This window comes from Globicephala melas, chromosome 1, assembly GCF_963455315.2.
Source record: "Globicephala melas chromosome 1, mGloMel1.2, whole genome shotgun sequence".
Classification (NCBI taxonomy): Eukaryota; Metazoa; Chordata; class Mammalia; order Artiodactyla; family Delphinidae; genus Globicephala; species Globicephala melas.
In genome coordinates, this window is record NC_083314.1 from 106,584,997 (window position 1) to 106,603,966 (window position 18,970).

General features: G+C 39.7%; 1 protein-coding gene across 1 annotated transcript in view; it reads left to right on the top strand.

Annotated features, from left to right (window-relative positions):
* DIPK1A (divergent protein kinase domain 1A) overlaps positions 1 to 18,970 on the top strand; it is a 118,475-nt gene that overhangs the window by 92,974 nt on the left and 6,531 nt on the right. The window contains exon 3 of the mRNA XM_030868676.2: positions 15,368 to 15,475. Coding sequence (XP_030724536.1) covers positions 15,368 to 15,475 — 108 coding nt within the window. The remainder of the gene's footprint in view (positions 1 to 15,367; positions 15,476 to 18,970) is intronic.

Genomic DNA, 18,970 nt, shown 5'->3' on the forward strand with positions numbered 1-18,970 from the left:
GGCCTTCACTTGCTGGGCTGCACTGTCTCATGTCACGTTCACCATGATGCTGAGGCAGGTGGCATCACTGTTACCATGAACATCGTTCCTGAGAAGCACTAAAGAGACTAGGGGTTAAAGCCAGCTTAGAAGAAACAAGCCAGCAGTAAAACACCATGTGATTTTAGTTATGTGCTTACTAGCACTGTGCTGGAACCTGGAGTTACAGAGATAAGGCATGTTCCCGCCCTGAAGACGCTTAAAGACTAGGAGAGGACATGAAAAAATAAACAAGAAGTACATAATTGAGACTGGGAGTAGTGTTGCTAGATTTAGGGGGAAAAAAACCAAACAGGATACCCAGTTAAATTTGAATTTAAAATAATGAGTGTTTTTTAGTATATGTCCCAAATATTACCAATAAACAATGAATAATTTTTAGTATATGTCCCATGCAATGTATTTTTTTATTGAGCCATCCTGAGAAGGTTCCAGAAGACTTTCTGGAAGAGGTTGTATCTGGACTGAATTTTGAGCAGTGCAGGCAGAAAGAAGCATGTGCAAAGCTACAAAGATATGAAAGAATGCTACATTCCAGAAACAGCGTGGCTAGAGCAGAGTGCATGAGGGGCAGTTTATAGAGGTCAAGTTAGCAGAGTCAAATTCAAAAAGCAGGGGCTTCCCTGGTGGCGCAGTGGTTGAAAGTCCACCTGCTGATGCAGGGGACATGGGTTCGTGCTCCGGTCCGGGAAGATCCCACATGCCGCAGAGTGGCTAGGCCCGTGAGCCATGGCCGTTGAGCCTGCGCGTCTGGAGCCTGTGCTCGGCAACGGGAGAGGCCACAAGAGTGAGAGGCCCGCGTACCGCAAAAAAAAAAAAAAAAAAAATTCAAAAAACCATTCATGTTGTATTAAGGGTAGTAGAGAATCAATAGAAGTTTTTAAACAGGGAGTGAGTGATCAGATTTATGTTTCAGACGAATTTCACCGGTTGTAGTAGAGGGTGAATTGGATAGGAGACTATCACACGCAGGGAGACCAGTTTTATGGTGGTGGTTGTAATCCAGGCACAAAGCAGTGAGAGCTTAAACCACGGCACTGGCAGAGGGAATAGAGGAAGAAATAGCTTCAAAGGATATTAAGGAAATGATTTGATTGCCAGCACATGGTGACCAGCTGAATGTGGGAGGATGAGGAGGAAGGAGGCGGTTAAGACAACTCACTGCTCCCTCCCTTGGATGCCTGAGTGGATGATGGCACCTTTCAATGAGGTAGGGAATAAAGGAGAACAACCCTTGGGGGAGAGGAAGGCGGGAGATGGTGAGTTCAGTTTGGGGAAGGTTGAGTGTGAAGTACTTGTAAGTTATCCAGATGGAGACAGGAGATGTCCAGGAAGCACTTAGATATTTAACTCAGCAGAAAGGCCTGTGTAAGGACAGAGGTTTGTTAGAGCCATGGAAATAAATGTTACCCATGATGACATACAGAAAACCCAAAGAAAGTAGAACAAAACCCTGGAAAACAATATTTATGATTATGAGAAAGGAAGAGAATGACTCCGCAGAAAGACTCAGAACAAGTGGCCAGAGAAGTAGGAGAAAAACATGGGGACAGAAGCCATTAGAAAAGTGGTCAACAAGGACGAATGCTGAAGAGAGGTTAAATAATGTAAGAACTGAAATTTGCAATTCAGAGTTCATTGTCAAAAGTGTTATAAGCACTACCAAATGTAAAATAGACAGCTAGTGGGAAGCAGCCACATAGCACAGGGAGATCAGCTTGGTGCTTTGTGAGCGCCTAGAGGGGTGGGATAGGGAGGGTGGGAGGGAGACGCAAGAGGGAGGGGATATGGGGATATATGTATATGTATAGCTGACTCACTTTGTTATAAAGCAGAAACTAACACACCATTGTAAAGCAATTATACTCCAATAAAGATGTTTAAAAAAAAGTGTTATAAGTATTTTCAAAGTATAGTACGGTCCAAAGCCAAAATATGTTGGATTAAGTTTGAATGGCAGGAAATAAGTGTTGACATTGAGTTTTGACTACTGTTTCTAGAAACTGTGCTGGGAAATCTGTTGTTTGGGTTTGGTTTGGTTTGGTTTGAATTTTTTAAAATTGTGATAACATCCACATAACACCCTCTTAACCATGTTTGTTTCTCAGTTTGTTATTACTTTTAGTCCCCACTCTATTGAAATATAATCAACAAATAAAATTGTAAGATATTTAAAGTATGTGGTGATTTGACATACATATATATATACACTATGAAAGGATCCCTCCCTCGAGTTAATTAACACGTCCATTACCTAGCATACTTCCTTTTTTGGTGTGTGGGAACAATTAAGTTCTACTCTCTTAGCAAATTTCAGTTATACAATACAGTGTTATCAGCTATAGTCACCATGTTATGACACGTTAGAGCCTTAGACCTTATTCATTTTATAAATGAAAGTTTGTACCCTTTACTATCCTCTCCTTATTTCCCCCACCCTCTCAGCCCCTGGCAACTATTTTCCTACTCTCTGTTTCTCTGATCTTTTTTTTTTTCAAATGCCACTTATGAGTGATACCGTGCAGTATTTGTCTTTCTCTCTCTGGCTTACTTCACTTAGCATAATACCCTCCAGGTTCATTCATGTCATTGCAAATGACAGGCTGAATAATATTTCATTGTGTCTATATACCACATTTTCTTTATCCATTCATCTGTCCACAAACACTTAAGTTGTTTCTATAACCTTGGCTATTGTGAATAATACTGCAATGAACAAGGAAGTACAGCTATCTCTTTGAAATAATTATTTTGTTTCCTTTGGATATATACCCAGACGTGAGGTTGCTGGATCGCATAATAGTACTATTTTTTTTAATATATAAATTTACTTATTAGAGACTGCATTGGGTCTTCGTTGCTGCACATGGGCGTTCTCTAGTTGCCGCAAGCAGGGGCTACTCTTTATCGTGGTGCGCCCGGGGCTTCTCATTGTGGTGGCTTATCTCGTTGCAGAGCATGGCCTCTAGGCATGCGAGCTTCAGTAGTTGGGGCTTGTGGACTCTAGAGCGCAGGCTCAGTAGTCGTGGCACACGGGCTTAGCTGCTCTGCGGCATGTGGGATCTTCCCAGACCAGGGATCAAACCCGTGTTCCGTGTATTGGCAGGCGGATTCTTAACCACTGTGCCACCAGGGAAGTCCCAGTAGTACTATTTTTAATTTCTTGAGGAACACCAATACTATTTTCCATAGATCATCTTAACCATTTTTAATTGTACAGTTCAGTAGTGTTAGGTATATTCACATTGCTTTGCAGCCAGTCTCCATAACTTTTTCATCTTGCAAAACTGAAACTCTATACCCCTTAAACAACTTCCCATTTTCCCTTCCCCCAAGCCCCTGGCAACTACCTTCTATTTCTATGAGTCTGACTACTTAAAGATCTCACATAAGTGGAATCACACAGTATAGTTACACTTGAACAACATGGATTTGAACTGCATGGGTCAATTTATGGTGGATTTTTTTTCACTAAATATGTACTACAGTATTATACGTACCGCAGTTGGTTGAATCTGCGGATGCAGAACCATGGATACAGAGGGCTGAATATAAAGTTATACACAGATTTTCTGCTGGGGAGGAGATTGGTGTCCCTAACCCCCATGTTGTTCAGGGGTCAACTGTGTTTGTCTTTTTGTTGACAGTTTTATTTCACTTAGCGTAATATCCTGAAGGTTCATCCATATTGTAGCATGTGTCAGAATTTTCTTCCTTTTTAAGGCTGAATAATATTCCATTGTATGTATATAACCACATTTTGTTTATCCATCCATCCATCCACGGATTCTTGGGCTGCCTCCACCTTTTGGCTGGGAAATTGTTTTAAACTGACCTAATCCAGTTTGGTCATGCACACTTCCATAGATTCTGTTTTGAAAGATAATGGTAGCCACAGAAAATGTTTGATATAGGTGCATTAACTACTCCCTCACAACCTTTTTACTAGGTTATAATGAAAATGATTTCTACTATACACACAGGCATTTATTCAGCACATATTTATAAGCAGTCACAAAACATTTCATATAATCAGTCTATAAACTCATTAAAGTTCTAACTCTGGCCTTTTAGGTGTTCCATCAACTTTCATGAAAGATTTCAGAGGCAGCTCCTGTTACCCTTACAATTAGCATCAGGCAACTAGAAATTCTGAACCAGTGATTCTCAAAATGTGGTCTCTTGGACCAGCAGCACAGTACTGTTCATGGATCTGTGCTGAAACTCCCTGAAGTTGAGAACCTCTGCTGTAAAACGATTAGCTCTGGGTACCTCCCTAAAGATAAAGGTATGGCTTCAACTGGTTCTTATACCCTCTTTGTGAAAGAGTAGGAATGTCTCTTATTTTAGCCAATTCATATCTCTTAATTTCACCAATGATAGTTCATTTCTAACTTAACCATGCTATTTAACTAGCCACAAATTTCACCAGTTAAAATTCTAATTTGCTAGTTAACAAAATCTCAGAGATGGATCAGTCCTTATCAAGGTATGGATAATATTGTAGAAGCCCTTACAGCAGCTACCTCTGGAGCATGGGCTTCCTGACTACCTTATTAGAATGCTAGCCAAGCACCTGTGCATTCCTGATTGGGACATTAGAGGCACCTGGACTATAAACAAACACACAAGTAGCACACTGTATATGCTGAAAATAAAATACAGACATTATAACAGAAGGGAACAAAAGAGAGAGGGTTCGTGTGTGCGTGTGTGTATGTGTGAAGAGAGAGAGGAAAAGAGACCGAGTGTGATGAGCACCGTTAATGGCCGAGAGAAAGAAGTTAGGAGAGAAGGGAAGAATGAGAGGTTGAAGATACAGTGAGAGTGCAGAGAATGGTGAAGTTGATTTAAAATAGATGATGTAGGGAATGGGTGAGGGTGCTGACTAGAGACTTGGAGAATTTTCAGGAATTAAGAACCCAACTATGGGACTTCCCTTGTGGCGCAGTGGTTGAGAGTCCGCCTGCCGATGCAGGGGACACGGGTTCGTGCCCCGGTCCGGGAGGATCCCACATGCCGCGGAGCGGCTGGGCCCGTGAGCCATGGCCGCTGAGCCTGCGCGTCCGGAGCCTGTGCTCCGCAACAGGAGAAGCCACAACAGTGAGAGGCCCGCGTACCGCAAAAAAAAAAAAAAAAAAAAAGAACCCAACTATTGTGTTTCCTCCTAAATAAGGAGAAATTGATAAGATTGTCTGAAATACATTTTTAGAACGTGGATCTTAGAAAATTATTTAAAACCTGCTACTACATCTGTTCATTGTTATCGCCCCTTGTGGTACAGTTGCCATAGTTGATGAAATTATTCCTTCAGCGTAAATGGGTTTTGTAAAATGTAGCTGAAGAGTGCCATCTTCTGGTACTATGAGGTATGTACAAGCAAAGGGGGTTGTGTGGTAGAATCATAGTGAAATAAAGCCTTTGATGTTTTGCGCTGAGTATTGTAAAGTTGAACATTCTTTATAGTTTCTGTGTCTTTTTAGTTAGAATATCAGATTACTGACAGTGATTATAGTTTGTGTGTATGGCCGAGCCTAAAAACAAGACAAAACAAAAACAAAACAGTATGTGGCCGGCAATCCTTTTCATAAAAGCGTGTGGGAAATTTGCTTTTGGTTTGTGATAGAAGCCGCAAGTTGAAGAGCCTGTTCTTTGTGACTACCTCTTTGATGCAGGCTTGGCTTGGCGCCTTTGCTCAAAACAGGAATCTGATTCTTGTAGCTGAATACCAGACTTGTCTTCACTGTTTCACAGCTTGCTAATAAGATACTGGTTTGTCCCTTTTTTTAAAAAATGTTTTAAATATTATGGAAAAGCATTCATTTTATCCTCAATGAGGTTTTAAAATCAAAACGTCTATGTTCTTTATGGTGGTTATTTAATAAACATTTATTAGACGCTTAAATATCAACCTCTGTGCTATGTGCTAAAGGGAAGCGGAGATTCAGAGATGACTAAGACCATGTCTGTGCCTTCAAATCATCTTACTTTGTATTAGGGAAGATAATGTGAACGTAAATGATGTTAGATTTGGGAATACAAGAAAAGAAGGGAGGAGAATATTGGCTCAGGAAGGAAATAATACAGCCTCAGGATTATTCACTGGAAGACAGGTGTGGTAGAAAGGGCCATGTTTAAATCTTGACCTTGGGCAGAGTTGCAGACAGAATGTGCTTTAGGATGCAGGAGCCAAAGATCAGGACAGTTAAAGTGGATAGCTCTATTAGTCCTATTCCAGGAGTTGTTCATAATAGCATGCCCTGTTTCTGGATAAAAACCCAGACTTCACTTCATTTATTCATCCATCCAGCAAGTGCTTTTTATACGATTTGAGTATATGCAAAATCCCAAGGAAACAAATGTGAAAGTCCTGACCCCACTTTGAGTTGCTTGTACAAAGGGAATGAGTGTGATCAGGGCCCCTAAGCAGGAGCACTGGGGACAGGCATCTCACCCCACCACTATTAAACCTGCTCTGCATGTTGCTCTCCAAGATGAGTAATCCTGGTTCTTTTACTTCAGTGGTTAAAAGCACAGGCTCTGGAGGCAGACTATCTGGGTTCAGCCAGCACCACCACTAACCTGCTCTGCAAGTTTCTTAACCTCATGACTTCTCTTGCCTCAGTTTCTTTAACAATAAAATGGAAGTAATGATAATACCTCATTCATAGGGAGGTTGTGAGGATCAAAGAGAAATACATAAAAAGTTCTTAGAACAATGTTGACATATAGAAAACAATATAACAAACACCTGTGTGCCTACTATCTTCATAACAGACCTTAACCTTTTGCCATATTTGCTTCATTTTTTTAAAAAATTTATTTTATTTATTTATTTTTGGCTGAGCTGGGTCTTCGTTGCTGCGCGCGGGCTTTCTCTAGTTGCCGCGAGCAGGGGCTACTCTTCATTGCGGTGCGCGGGCTTATCATTGCGGTGGCTTCTCTTGTGGCAGAGCGCAGGCTCAGTAGTTGTGGCACACGGGCTTAGTTGCTCTGCGGCATGTGGGATCTTCCCCGACCAAGGCTCGAACCCGTGTCCCCTGCATTGGCAGGCGGATTCTTAACCAGTGTGCCACCAGGGAAGCCCCTACTTCATTTTTAAAAAGAAAAAACACGGCAGTGCAGTTAAGCTCTCTTTACCCTCCCTGGTATTCTCCTTCCTCCTCCTCAGTGATAAACACCGTCTTGAATTTGGTGTGAGTTCTTACCATCATGTTTTCATACTTTCACTAATTGTTTATGGGTACATAAACAATATATAGTATTGCTTTGCATGTTTCTAAACTTTAATAAATGACACTAAACTGCACATACCAATCTGCAACATTTTCCACTTGATATTATGTTTTCAGCATTTTTCTGTGTTGGTATGCATAGGCTGAGTTCTTTCATTTTAATTACTGTATAGTATTGCATTGTATGAAGATACCACAATTTACTCAGCCATTCTCCTGGTGATGGACATTTATGTTATTAATCATTTTCCACCCTTACAAACAGCACTGCATCCTGGATGGCACCTTGAAGTCCTCCTAGACTATACCTTGGCCTGATATTTTTAGAGGGAAAGATTTTTTGTTACTGATTAATTTTTTTTAATGTTTATTAGTCTTAGATTTTCTATTCTGGTATCACTTTTTATTATTGTTTTAGACGTATTGCTCATTTTAAATGCATTGCCAGAGTTGTTTACATTATTCACTAGCACTACCCTTTCTATCCTGATAATCTTTATTTGTGCATCCTCAGTTTCTCAGTGATCAGTCTTGCTAAAGGTTTATCTCTTTTGTTAAAGTTTTCAAAGAACTAGCTTTTGGCATTGCTGATCTTTTTTTTTCCCATTAATTTTTTTTAAAAAAAATTAATTAATTTATTTAATTATTTTTGGCTGCGTTGGTTTTTGTTGCTGCCTGTGGGCTTTCTCTAGTTGCGGTGAGCGGTGGCTACTCTTCATTGCGGTGCACGGGCTTCTCATTGTGGTGGCTTCTCATTGTGGTGGCTTCTCTTGTTGCAAAGCATGGGCTCTAGGCATGCAGGCTTCAGTAGTTGTGGTGCACGGGCTTAGCTGTGGCATGTGGGGTCTTCCCGAACCAGGGATTGAACCCGTGTCCCCTGCATTGGCAGGCGGATTCTTAACCACTGTGCCACCAGGGAAGTCCCTCCCATTAATTTCTGCTGTTTCATCTCTTCCTACTCCTCCCCCTCCCCCTCACTCTCCCCCTCCTCCTCCTTCTTCTTCTGGAGGTTGGTTTATTCTCTTATTGTTATTATTGTGATTTTTTAAAACATCTTTTGTTGAATGTTTACTATTTATTTCAGTCTTTTATTTTTTCATCATTGAATTTAAAGCTGTAAATTTTCCTCTAAGAACTGCTTTAGCCGTATCCCACAAGTTTTCATATGTATACCTTTGTTGTTGTTCAGTTCTAAATATTCTGCATATCCCTTGTGACTTCTCCTTTAACCCAGAAGTTATTTAGAGATGTGCTGTTTTGTTTCCAAACATGTCTGTGTCTATTTTTACATTATTTTTTTTGTTGATTTCTTATTTATTTGTTGTCAGCAAATTGGTCTATATTATCTAAAATCCTTAGAAACCCTAAACTATACCTACAGGAGGTTTCACTTCTGAGTGAGGCCCAAGAAGTCCCACCACCTTTGCCTCAGTGAAGAAACATGCCAATGAAATCGCTGACCACCTGATACGAAACAGATGGTTCTGCATTTCCTAAAAATCCCCAGAGGTTGACCTGGGCAAGAAAGTATTGAGCATCTCCCCGTGTAGGCCCTCACAAACTTGAGTCCAGGAACTAGATTGCTCTGCTCCTCCTATGAAGATGAAACCTAATATTCTTGGTTACAACCCAGTCTAAAGGAGAAAGGTGACATGGTCAAGGGCTCACCCAGGAGCTTCTGCTAGTGATAGCTGAAGGGCAACATAGGTATTGGTATTTAACTCTACACGTGGGCAGGACTCTCGATCTTATCTGGGCTATTCTTATCCTCAGAGCAAACTGTGGCAAGTGTTGGAAGGGGGACCCGGTGGGCAGGTCTGAGGAGCCTGTGCTGGCCTTTCCAAGTATTGAATAATTACCAGAGCCCACTGTGCTTTGGTTATTTGCTTGGGATCATGAAAAATTTATGCCCCCAAAGTGAAGGGCTCAAGAAATTATCCTCAGCCCCTATCCCACACAAGAGGAAGCCCAATCATTGGAAGCCCAGTCATTGCAACCCTCTAATAGGTTGCATTGTCCCAAGAGCCAGAAGTGGGCAAGATTGATCTATGAGCAGCATAATGTCATCAGACTAAGAGAACCAGACAGACAGGGAAAATTCTGAGAAAGAGCAAACAAAAGGTAATTGCAGAAACCAGAAAAGAACAAGAAGATCTAAAGCAGAGAATAGGAGATGAAGATTAGAGGAATTCTCTCAGTTACAGAAACACAGCCAATGTAATTAAGACTTTGCATTCTTCTCTAGTTTTTTAATTTTATCATTAGTTTTAGCTTTAGTTTCTGATATTTAAAAAAAATTTTTTTAAATAAATGTATTTATTTATTTTTGGCTGCATTGTGTCTTTGTTGCTAAGAGTGGGCTTTCTCTACTTGCGGCGAGTGGGACCTACTCTTTGTTGCAGTGTGCGGGCTTCTTATTGCAGTGGCTTCTCTTGTTGCAGAGTACGGGCTCTAGGTGCATGGGCTTCACTAGTTGTGGCACGTGGGCTCAGTAGTTGTGGCGCACGGGCTTAGTCGCGCCACAGCATGTGGGATCTTCCCGGACCAGGGATCGAACCCGTGTCCCCTGCTTTGGCAGGCGGATTCTTAACCTCTTCGCCACCAGGCAAGTCCCTAAATTGTTTTTATTATTATTTTTTATTTCCTAGTTGCTTAACATTTCATTTTAGGCTCTCTCTTTGACTCAAGAATTAAAAGAATATTTAAAATTTTCCAGATAGATTTTTTGTTAATTTCAAATTTTATCATATTGTGATTGGAGCATACTGCTTCTGCCATGTCTACTTAGTGGAATGTATGGAGGTTTTGGTGTAATTTTGTAAATGTTCCACGGGCTTTTGAAAAGGTCTGTTTGTTCTCAGGGCAATTAGATCTACCTTATTAGATTATTGAGTTCTTCTGTATCTTTTTTTGTAAACTTTTTTATCTGTCATAGACTAAGAAAAGCGATTTAGGGTCTCCTACTTCTAATGCCTTTCTGTTTATTTCTTTTTCTATTTCTTATAGATTTCACTGAATCAATTTTGATGTTACTTTATTCTTAATAGAAATTCATGACTGTAGTATTGTAATATCTTCATTGTGGATTATATGTTTTAGCATTATAAAGAGCTTTTCTTTTTTGCCTTTTTAATGCTCCCCCCCACACCTCCCAAAATTCAACCTCATCTGGTATAACATTGTGGCTTAACTTTTCTCTTTTCATTTGGCTGGTATACCTGTACCATCTTTTATTTTCAACTTTTTTGACATTGTTTTCTAAAGATATTTTTCTTATAATAGGTAAGCTTATCCCATTGACATTTATAGATATGTCTTAGTTCTGTATCACATTTTATAACCTACTTTGTTTTTAAGGATTCATTTGGTTTGTATCTTTCTCTAGAGGGTGTATATTTCTGTGTTTTACACGTGTTCCTTTTGATAATTTAGGAAGGTTTGTGTTCAGATTTTAGCTCTTCTAGTGGTTAGCCTTATACTATAACTTTTAAAAGTATACTTTATCCTTTATTGCTTTAGACCATATCTATTTATTCCCCACTACAAGCAATGACAAAATTATTATACTTCCATCCATCCCATCTCCTTTACTCCATCTAATTTTAATTATTATTATTATTAGTTCTTCAACTAGTCATCTCTATACTTTTGAATATACTTCTGTCTCTGTTATTTGATTTATAAGATATAAATATTATCTTTTTTATAAATTTATTTATTTATTTTTGGCTGTGTTGGGTCTTCGTTGCTGCGCGCGGGCTTTCTCTAGTTGCGGCGAGTGGGGGCTACTCTTCGTTGTGGTGCGCGGGCTTCTCATTGCGGTGGCTTCTCTTGTTGCGGAGCATGGGCTCTAGTTGCGCAGGCTTCACTAGTTTTGGCTCCTGGGCTTCAGTAGCTGTGGCTCGTGGGCTCTAGAGCACAGGCTCAGTAGTTGTGGTGCACGAGCTTAGTTGCTCCGCAGCATGTGGGATCTTCCCAGACCAGGGTTCAAACCCGTGTCCCGTGAATTGGCAGGCAGATTCTTAACCACTCTGCCACCAGGGAAGCCCAATATTATCTTTTCACCTTGGATATTAAAGATAAGGAAATCAGGGACTTCCCTGGTGGTCCAGTGGTAAATAATCCACCTTCCAGTGCAGTGGACGCAGGTTCGATCCCTGGTCGAGGAACTAAGATCCCACATGCCACAGGCAACTAAGCCCGCATGCCACAACTACTGAGCTCGTGTGCCTCAACGAGAGAGACCCCGTGCCACAGACTACCGAGCCCATGTGCTCTGGAACCCGCGTGCCACAACTAGAGAGAAGCCGGACATTGCAACTAGAGAGAAACCCGAGCAGACCACGTGCCGTGACAAAAAGATCCTGCATGCCTCAACAAAGATTCCATGTGCCTCAACTAAGACCCAACTCAACCAAAAAAAAGGGGGCGGGGGGATAAATAAATAAAATAAACATTTAAAAAATAATAAAGGTAAGGAAATCAACATCCTTTTGCCATCTCTCATCTTCCATCTCTCCTTCTTGGTTCTTGTTAATTTTATTACTTTTACTGGTATAATTTATAATATTAACATTCTGAACAATATATAGTAGTGATTAAGAGAAGGAGCTCTGGAACCAGACTGCCTAGGTTGGAATCTTGGCTTTATCATTTTGTAGCTTGAGCAAGTTACTTAATAGCTATTTCTGTTTCCTTATTTTTACAATGGCTATAACAATAGGTTCTACCTCACAGGGCTATTGTCATAATAAAAGTACAGCACTGGAACAGTGCCTGACACATGGTAAGTATCTAGTAACTACCATATACTATATTAACAATTATTATGAAATAGATTTCCACAGTTGTTTTCATCCCAGTCCTACATTTCAACTGGCTTACATGTTCAGTTTCTCTGTTCATCTCTTGGTTGCCTAAAATTCATTCTCTAATAGTTCTTCAAGAGTTGCTAATGGGAATTCTATCTTCTGATCCTTACATGTTCAAAAACATTTAACACCTTTTACCTGTAAGAAAGTTTGGCTATGGAGAATAAAAAGAGCTATTTTGAGCATTTATTGAAATCACAGGTGATCTATCCTCATTAAACCATTATAGCTCATAATAATGCTATAAATCAACTAGTAGGTACATCCCCTTTTACAAATGAGAAAATTAGGACACAGGCAGGTCACACTTCCTTTCTCAGACTTTGCTGGCATTGCACCACTGTTATCTACCTTTGAATGTGACTATGGAGAAATCTGAGGCCAATCTGATTTATTTCCCCTTAAAAGTGTCTTGATCTTTTTGCCTGGATGTTCAAAGAATTATTTATTTTTGAAGTCCAGTAAAATTCAATGGGATATGTCACAGGGGTCATTCTGTGTCAGTTTCCTTGGGACAGTGTGTATCCTTTCAATCTGTAGATTAAAGACTTCTCTCACTTACATGAAGTTCTCTTGAATTCTACTTTGATTATTTTTTCTTTTCTACGTGTTCTATTCTCCCTCCCGTGGACATGCTGGATATCCTTTGTCTTCTATATCTATAATTTTATCTCAAATTCTTTTTAGTTCTTTTTAAATTTCCATTTCATTTTGCTCACTTTTTCAACCTAGTCTTACTATGTTGTTATTTTTGTCTGCCCCCCCTTTTTTCCCCATTCATAATGTGACTTTAATTTCTTTGATTTTTTTCTTTTTCTTAATTTTTGAGTTCTGCTTGCTTATTTTACATTTACTTCTTTTGTCTCTCATTATGTCTTCTGCTTTGAGACATTATTTTAAACTGTTTCATTAAGTCCTTTGAATTCATAACAGTATGTTTGGTGTGCTTCATGGCAGTATTTTTCTGGAAAATTTCTTTATTTGACATGTCCTTTTCCTATTCCTTTCCTCCTTTTCCTTGTACATTTGCTGTATAGATCTCCTGCTTGTTTTCTTTTGAGTATTACTCATTACTGAATGAAAGGAGTTCTTCAACCACTATTTGCAAGAATCAACTGGGACAGTGAAATGAGCAAGTGGTGAAACTTCTGTGGCCCAGAGTTTGTGTGTGTGGGGGGGGGGGTAAAAGAGAAGAAAAGATGAGATGGAGACACTCACACAGATTGGTTTAGGCTATCTCCCCAGCAACTACAGAGATGCTCATACTATAGTCTCTCCCAATGCTTAGTTTATTTACAGACTGCCTCCAACATAGATAACATTTTTAAGGATTTTATCAATCAGCACTGCCTTGCCCCGCTACTTTACAATGCCAGATAGAGTCCTTGGAAGTTCCCACAGCTTGCGCCCCTTAAACTTTCATTGCAAACCAGAGTGATGGTTCTGTTCCTCTGGTATACCACCTATTTAGTGCTCCGCCAACTTTGTCTGAGAAGTGAGGTCACAGCAGGTATTTACTCTCAGCATCCTTCTGTACTCTGCTGTAATTTTCACTGTATTTTGCAGGCCATCCTCATTTATTGTGCCTTAGGGTTACACTGGTACCTTATTTTGTCAAAGCGTTTGGTTTCCTTTTTTGTTTTCGGCTGTGCCACATGGCTTGTAGGATCGTAGTTCCTTGACCAGGGATTGAACCCAGGCCCTTGGCAGTGAGAGCTAAGAGTCCTAACTGCTGCACTGCCAGGGAATTCCCATCTTTTTCTTTTTTGGGGGCAATGTCAAAGATGACAAGATGACAGACATGACTTAATTTTGTTATTTTAAAATATTTTGGTATTTAAAACTTTATTTTAAAATTGAGCCGTTTTTAAAAATTGAATGCCTACCTTCTCACAGAGAGTAGGTACCATACCACCTCAGGCCACGCTAAGTGGGAAAAACAGTTTCAAAATTCTATGCACACTCTAGTCACAACAAGATCTCTCATCATTATATAGCTAGTAAGGAGCAGAGCTTGTATTCAAATCCAAGTCTGTCCCGATCCAAAGCCCGAATTCTTTTCATCATAGGACTTTCTCTTAAAGAATATAGATATCTCTTTATGGTGTCTTTAATATGTTTTTTCTTTTTTAATTTTAATTTTCTTGGTGTATAGTTGATTTACAATGTGTTAGTTTCAGGTGTACAGCAAAGTGATTCAGTTATACATATACATATATTCTTTTTTAGATTGTTTGCTCTTAAAGGTTATCATAGAATATTGAGTAGAGTTCCCTGTGCTATATACAGTATGTCCTTGTTGGTTATCTATCTTATATATAGTAGTGTGTGTGTGTTCATCCCAAACTCCTGATTTATCCCTCCCCCCTCTGTCCCCTTTGGTAACCATAAGTTTGTTTTTGATATCTGTAAGACTGTTTCTGTTTTATAAATAAGTTCATTTGTATCTTTTTTTTGGATTCCACATGTAAGTGATATCATATGACATTTGTCTTTCTCTTTCTGACTTACTTCACTTAGTATGATAATCTCTAGGTCCATCCATGTTGCTGCAAATGGCATTATTTCATTATTTTTTATGGCTGAGTAATATTCCATTATATATATGCCACATCTTCTTTATTCATTCCTCTGTCGATGGACATTTAGGTTGCTTCCATGTCTTGGATATTGTAAATAGTGCTGCAGTGAACACTGGATGCATGTATCTTTTCAGATTATGGTTTTCTCCGGATATGTGCCCAGGAGTGGGATTGCTGGATCGTATGATAATTCTATTTTTAGTTTTTTAAGGAACCTCCATACTGTTCTCCATAGTGGCTGTATCAATTTACATTCCCACCAACAGTGCCGGAGGGTTCCCTTTTCTCCACACCCTCTCCAGCAGTTATTGTTTGTAGATTTTTTGATGTTGGCCATTCTGACTGGTGTGAGGTGATATCTCATTGTAGTTTTGATTTGCAGGTCTCTGATAATTAGTGATGTTGAGCATTCTTTCATGTGTTTGTTGGCAGTCTGTATATCTTCTTTGGAGAAATGTCTATTTAGACCTTCTGCCCATTTTTTGATTGGGTTGTTGTTTTTTTTGACATAGAGCTGCATGAGCTGTTTGTATATTTTGGAGATTAATCCTTTGTCAATTGCTTAATTTGCAAATATTTTAATATGTTTCTTCTTAAGAACATTTTTCTATTAACTACTTTTCTATTTCCTGGTTTTTAGTGTGACAAGTACAAGACTGGAGTTATTGATGGGCCCGCATGTAATAGCCTTTGTGTCACAGAAACTCTTTACTTTGGAAAATGCTTATCGACCAAGCCCAACAATCAGGTATGGACATTATGAATAAACAGTCCAGATTTATGGTGCTCTCTGATTTTACCTTAAACTAAATTAAAGCATTGTTAAGAGCATTCTTGAACTAGAACTTTAGGACATTTTAAATACTTCAATTGTGCATGCGTTGATTCACTCATCCAACAGATGTTTATAAATCCCCTATTCCCAGCATGTTCCAGACACTGTTTTAGTTATTAGGAAAATAGTGGTGATTAAGATAGATAAGATAACTTCCCTGTGAGTCACATTATTCCAGAGGGATGGGGAACATAAACAGTTGATAGATAAATAAATAAGCAAGGAAATTACAGAACGTAGTGTGTTTTATATAGGTTGTACACAGGGTGGGTTGTTGAAAAATGTAGGGGATGGTGAGGGTAGAAATATGTTTTAGAAGAGGTGAACAGGGAGGACCTTTCTAAGATAAAATTTGAGCTCATACCTGAGTGAAGAATTAAACTAGAGGCATGGGCAGAGGACAGGATGAGCTAAATCACAAAAGAAGAACTATAAATAGCTGATAAGCATAATGAAAAAAAAGTTCTACCTCACCTATCATCAAAGAAATATAAATTAAAACAATAGGACACCATTGTGCTAGAAGAAAATACAACAAAACATCAAAACCGGGACTTCTCTGGTGGCGCAGTGGTTAAGAATCCGCCTGTCAATGCAGGGGACACAGGTTCGGTCCCTGGTCCAAGAAGATCCCACATGCCGTGGAGCAACTAAGCCTGTGCGCTACAACTACTGAGCCTGCGCTCTAGAGCCCATGAGCCACAACTACTGAGCCCGCATGCCGCAACTACTGAAGCCCACGCGCCTAGAGCCTGTGCTCCGCAACAAGAGAAGCCACCACAATGCGAAGCCCGTGCACCACAACGAAGGGTAGCCCCCGCTTGCTGTAACTAAAGAAAGCCCGTGCGCAGCAAAGAAGACCCAATGCAGCCTAAATAAATAAATAAATAAAATTTATTTTTTAAAAAAGTTAAAATCCATTGGAAAGATATAACTTGATAGCTTCCATCACTAGTTATTAATAGATTCTAGAACAGATCTCTAAGCAATTCCTTAAGTAGCACGATATCCTAAGGTAAAAGCAAGTGCAATCAACCTTCTAACACTTCCTTTTTAAATCTTTTTAAAAACACTTCCTAGGGACTTCCCTAGTGGCACAGTGGTTAAAAATCTGCCTGCCAATGCAGGGGACATGGGTTCGAGCCCTGGTCTGGGAAGATCCCACATGCCGCGGAGCAGCTAAGCCTATGTGCCACAACTACCGAGCCTGTACTCTAGAGCCCGCGAGCCACAACTATTGAGCCTACATGCCACAATTACTGAAGCCTGCATGCCTAGAGCCCATGCTCTGCAACAAGAGAAGCCACCGCAATAAGAAGCCCACGCACCACAATGAAGAGTAGCCCCTGCTCGCTGCAACTAGAGAAAGCCCGCGTGCAGCAATGAAGACCCAGCACAGCCAAAAATAAATAAATAAATTTTTTTTAAAAAATGAAGCAAATATGACAAAAGGTTAAGGTCTGTTGTGAAGATAGTAGGTACACAGGTGTTTGTTATATTGTTTTCTATATGTCAACTGTTCTAAGAACTTTTCATGTATTTCTCTTTGATCCTCACAACCTCCCTATGAAAGAGGTATTATCATTATTTCCATTTTATTGTTAAAGAAACGGAGGCAAGAGAGGTCACAAGGTTAAGAAACTTGCAGAGCAGGTTTGCACTGCAACAAAGAGTTGCCCCCACTTGCTGCAACTAGAGAAAACCTGCACGCAGCAACGAAGACCCAATGCAGCCAAAAATAAATAAATAAAATAAATTTATAAAGAAAAAACAATCAACACTGGTTATCCTTCGGCAGTGGAATATTGCATGATTTTTATTTTCATCTTTTTTCTTCAAATTATTTCTAAATTTCCAATATAAATACTCATTCATCTTATAGAAATTTAAAATAGATTTTAAGTCTACACTACTAGCCATGTTTAAGAGGATTTCTGAAATAAAGTCCAATATTTGAGTATCTACTATGTGCTAGGTACTGCTTAAGGCATTGGGAGAGACCATGGGGAATAAGACAGACAAAGCCTCTGGCCTCATATGCCTTAATGTTTCATGTGAAAGAGGACAGATGATAAAAGGGTCAATAAAGAAATAAGATCATTTCAAGGACTTCCTCGTGGTGCAGTGGTTAGGAATCTGCCTGCCAATGCAGGGGACACGGTTTTGATCCCTGGTCCGGGAAGATCCCACATGCCACGGAGCAACTAAGCCCGTGCACCACAGCTACTGAGCCTGCACTCTAGAGCCCACGAGCCACAACTACTGAAGCCCACGAGCCACAACTACTGAAGCCCACGTGTCACAACTACTGAAGCCCGCAGGCCTAGAGCCCATGCTCTGCAACAAGAGAAGCCACCGCAATGAGAAGCCAGTGCACTGCAACGAAGAGTAGCCCCTGCTCGCTGCAACTAGAGAAAGCCCGCGCATAGCAACAAAGACCCAACGCAGCCAATAGATAAATAAATAAATAAGTAAAAATTTAAAAAAGATATAAGATCATTTCAGACATTGGTAAGGGCTGTGAAGAAAATAAAATGGGGTCATGGGTTAGAGAGTGACCTATGACGGAAGAGGGATTTATTCTAGGTAGGGGGTTGGGGAAGGCCTCCCTAAAGTGACATCTGCGCTGAGACTTGAATGATGTGAAGGAACCAGCCGTATGAAGATCAGTGAGAGTGCATTCCAGGCAAAACCAACAGCAAGTGAAGGAGGTCATGAAACAGGAATAATGCTGATAGGTTCAAGGAACATAGAGAAGACACATGTAGATGGGATATAGAGACCCAGGGAGTAAGTGGTAAAAATCAGGTTGGAGAAGCAGGCCAGCTCATAAGAAGCCTAGCAGACAGTGAAAAGGGCTTTGGACTTTATTCTGGTTGAATTAGAGGGTTTGACGCAGAGGAGTGATTAATATTATTACCAATTAATATGGTCATATTTGGTTTTTATATATAAGCATGACTAGACTGCCTGGGTTAATATGTTGGCTTTGCCACTATTGTATTCCCTTCATCATGCTGCTTCACTTCTTTCTGCTTCAGTTTTTCTATCAGTTAAATCAGGATAATAATAGTATCTACTGCATAAGGTTGTTATAGGGAGTAAGATAAATTAGTAGACTGTAGCACAGAGTAAAGCACCATATAATGTTAGTTTGATAAATAGCTAGATAGTTAATAGTGACTGATTCTGGGAATTAGAGAAATGGGTGTAGAACTTTTCCTTTTATCTTTCTGTGTAATTTGACTTTTTAAAAATTATATTTACATCTATAAACATATTAGAAATATGAAAGATCTCAAATAAACAATCAAACTTTACAACATAAGGAATTATAAAATGAAGAGCAAACTAAACCCAAACCTAGCAGAAGGAAGGAAATACTATGGATTACAGCAGAGATAAAGG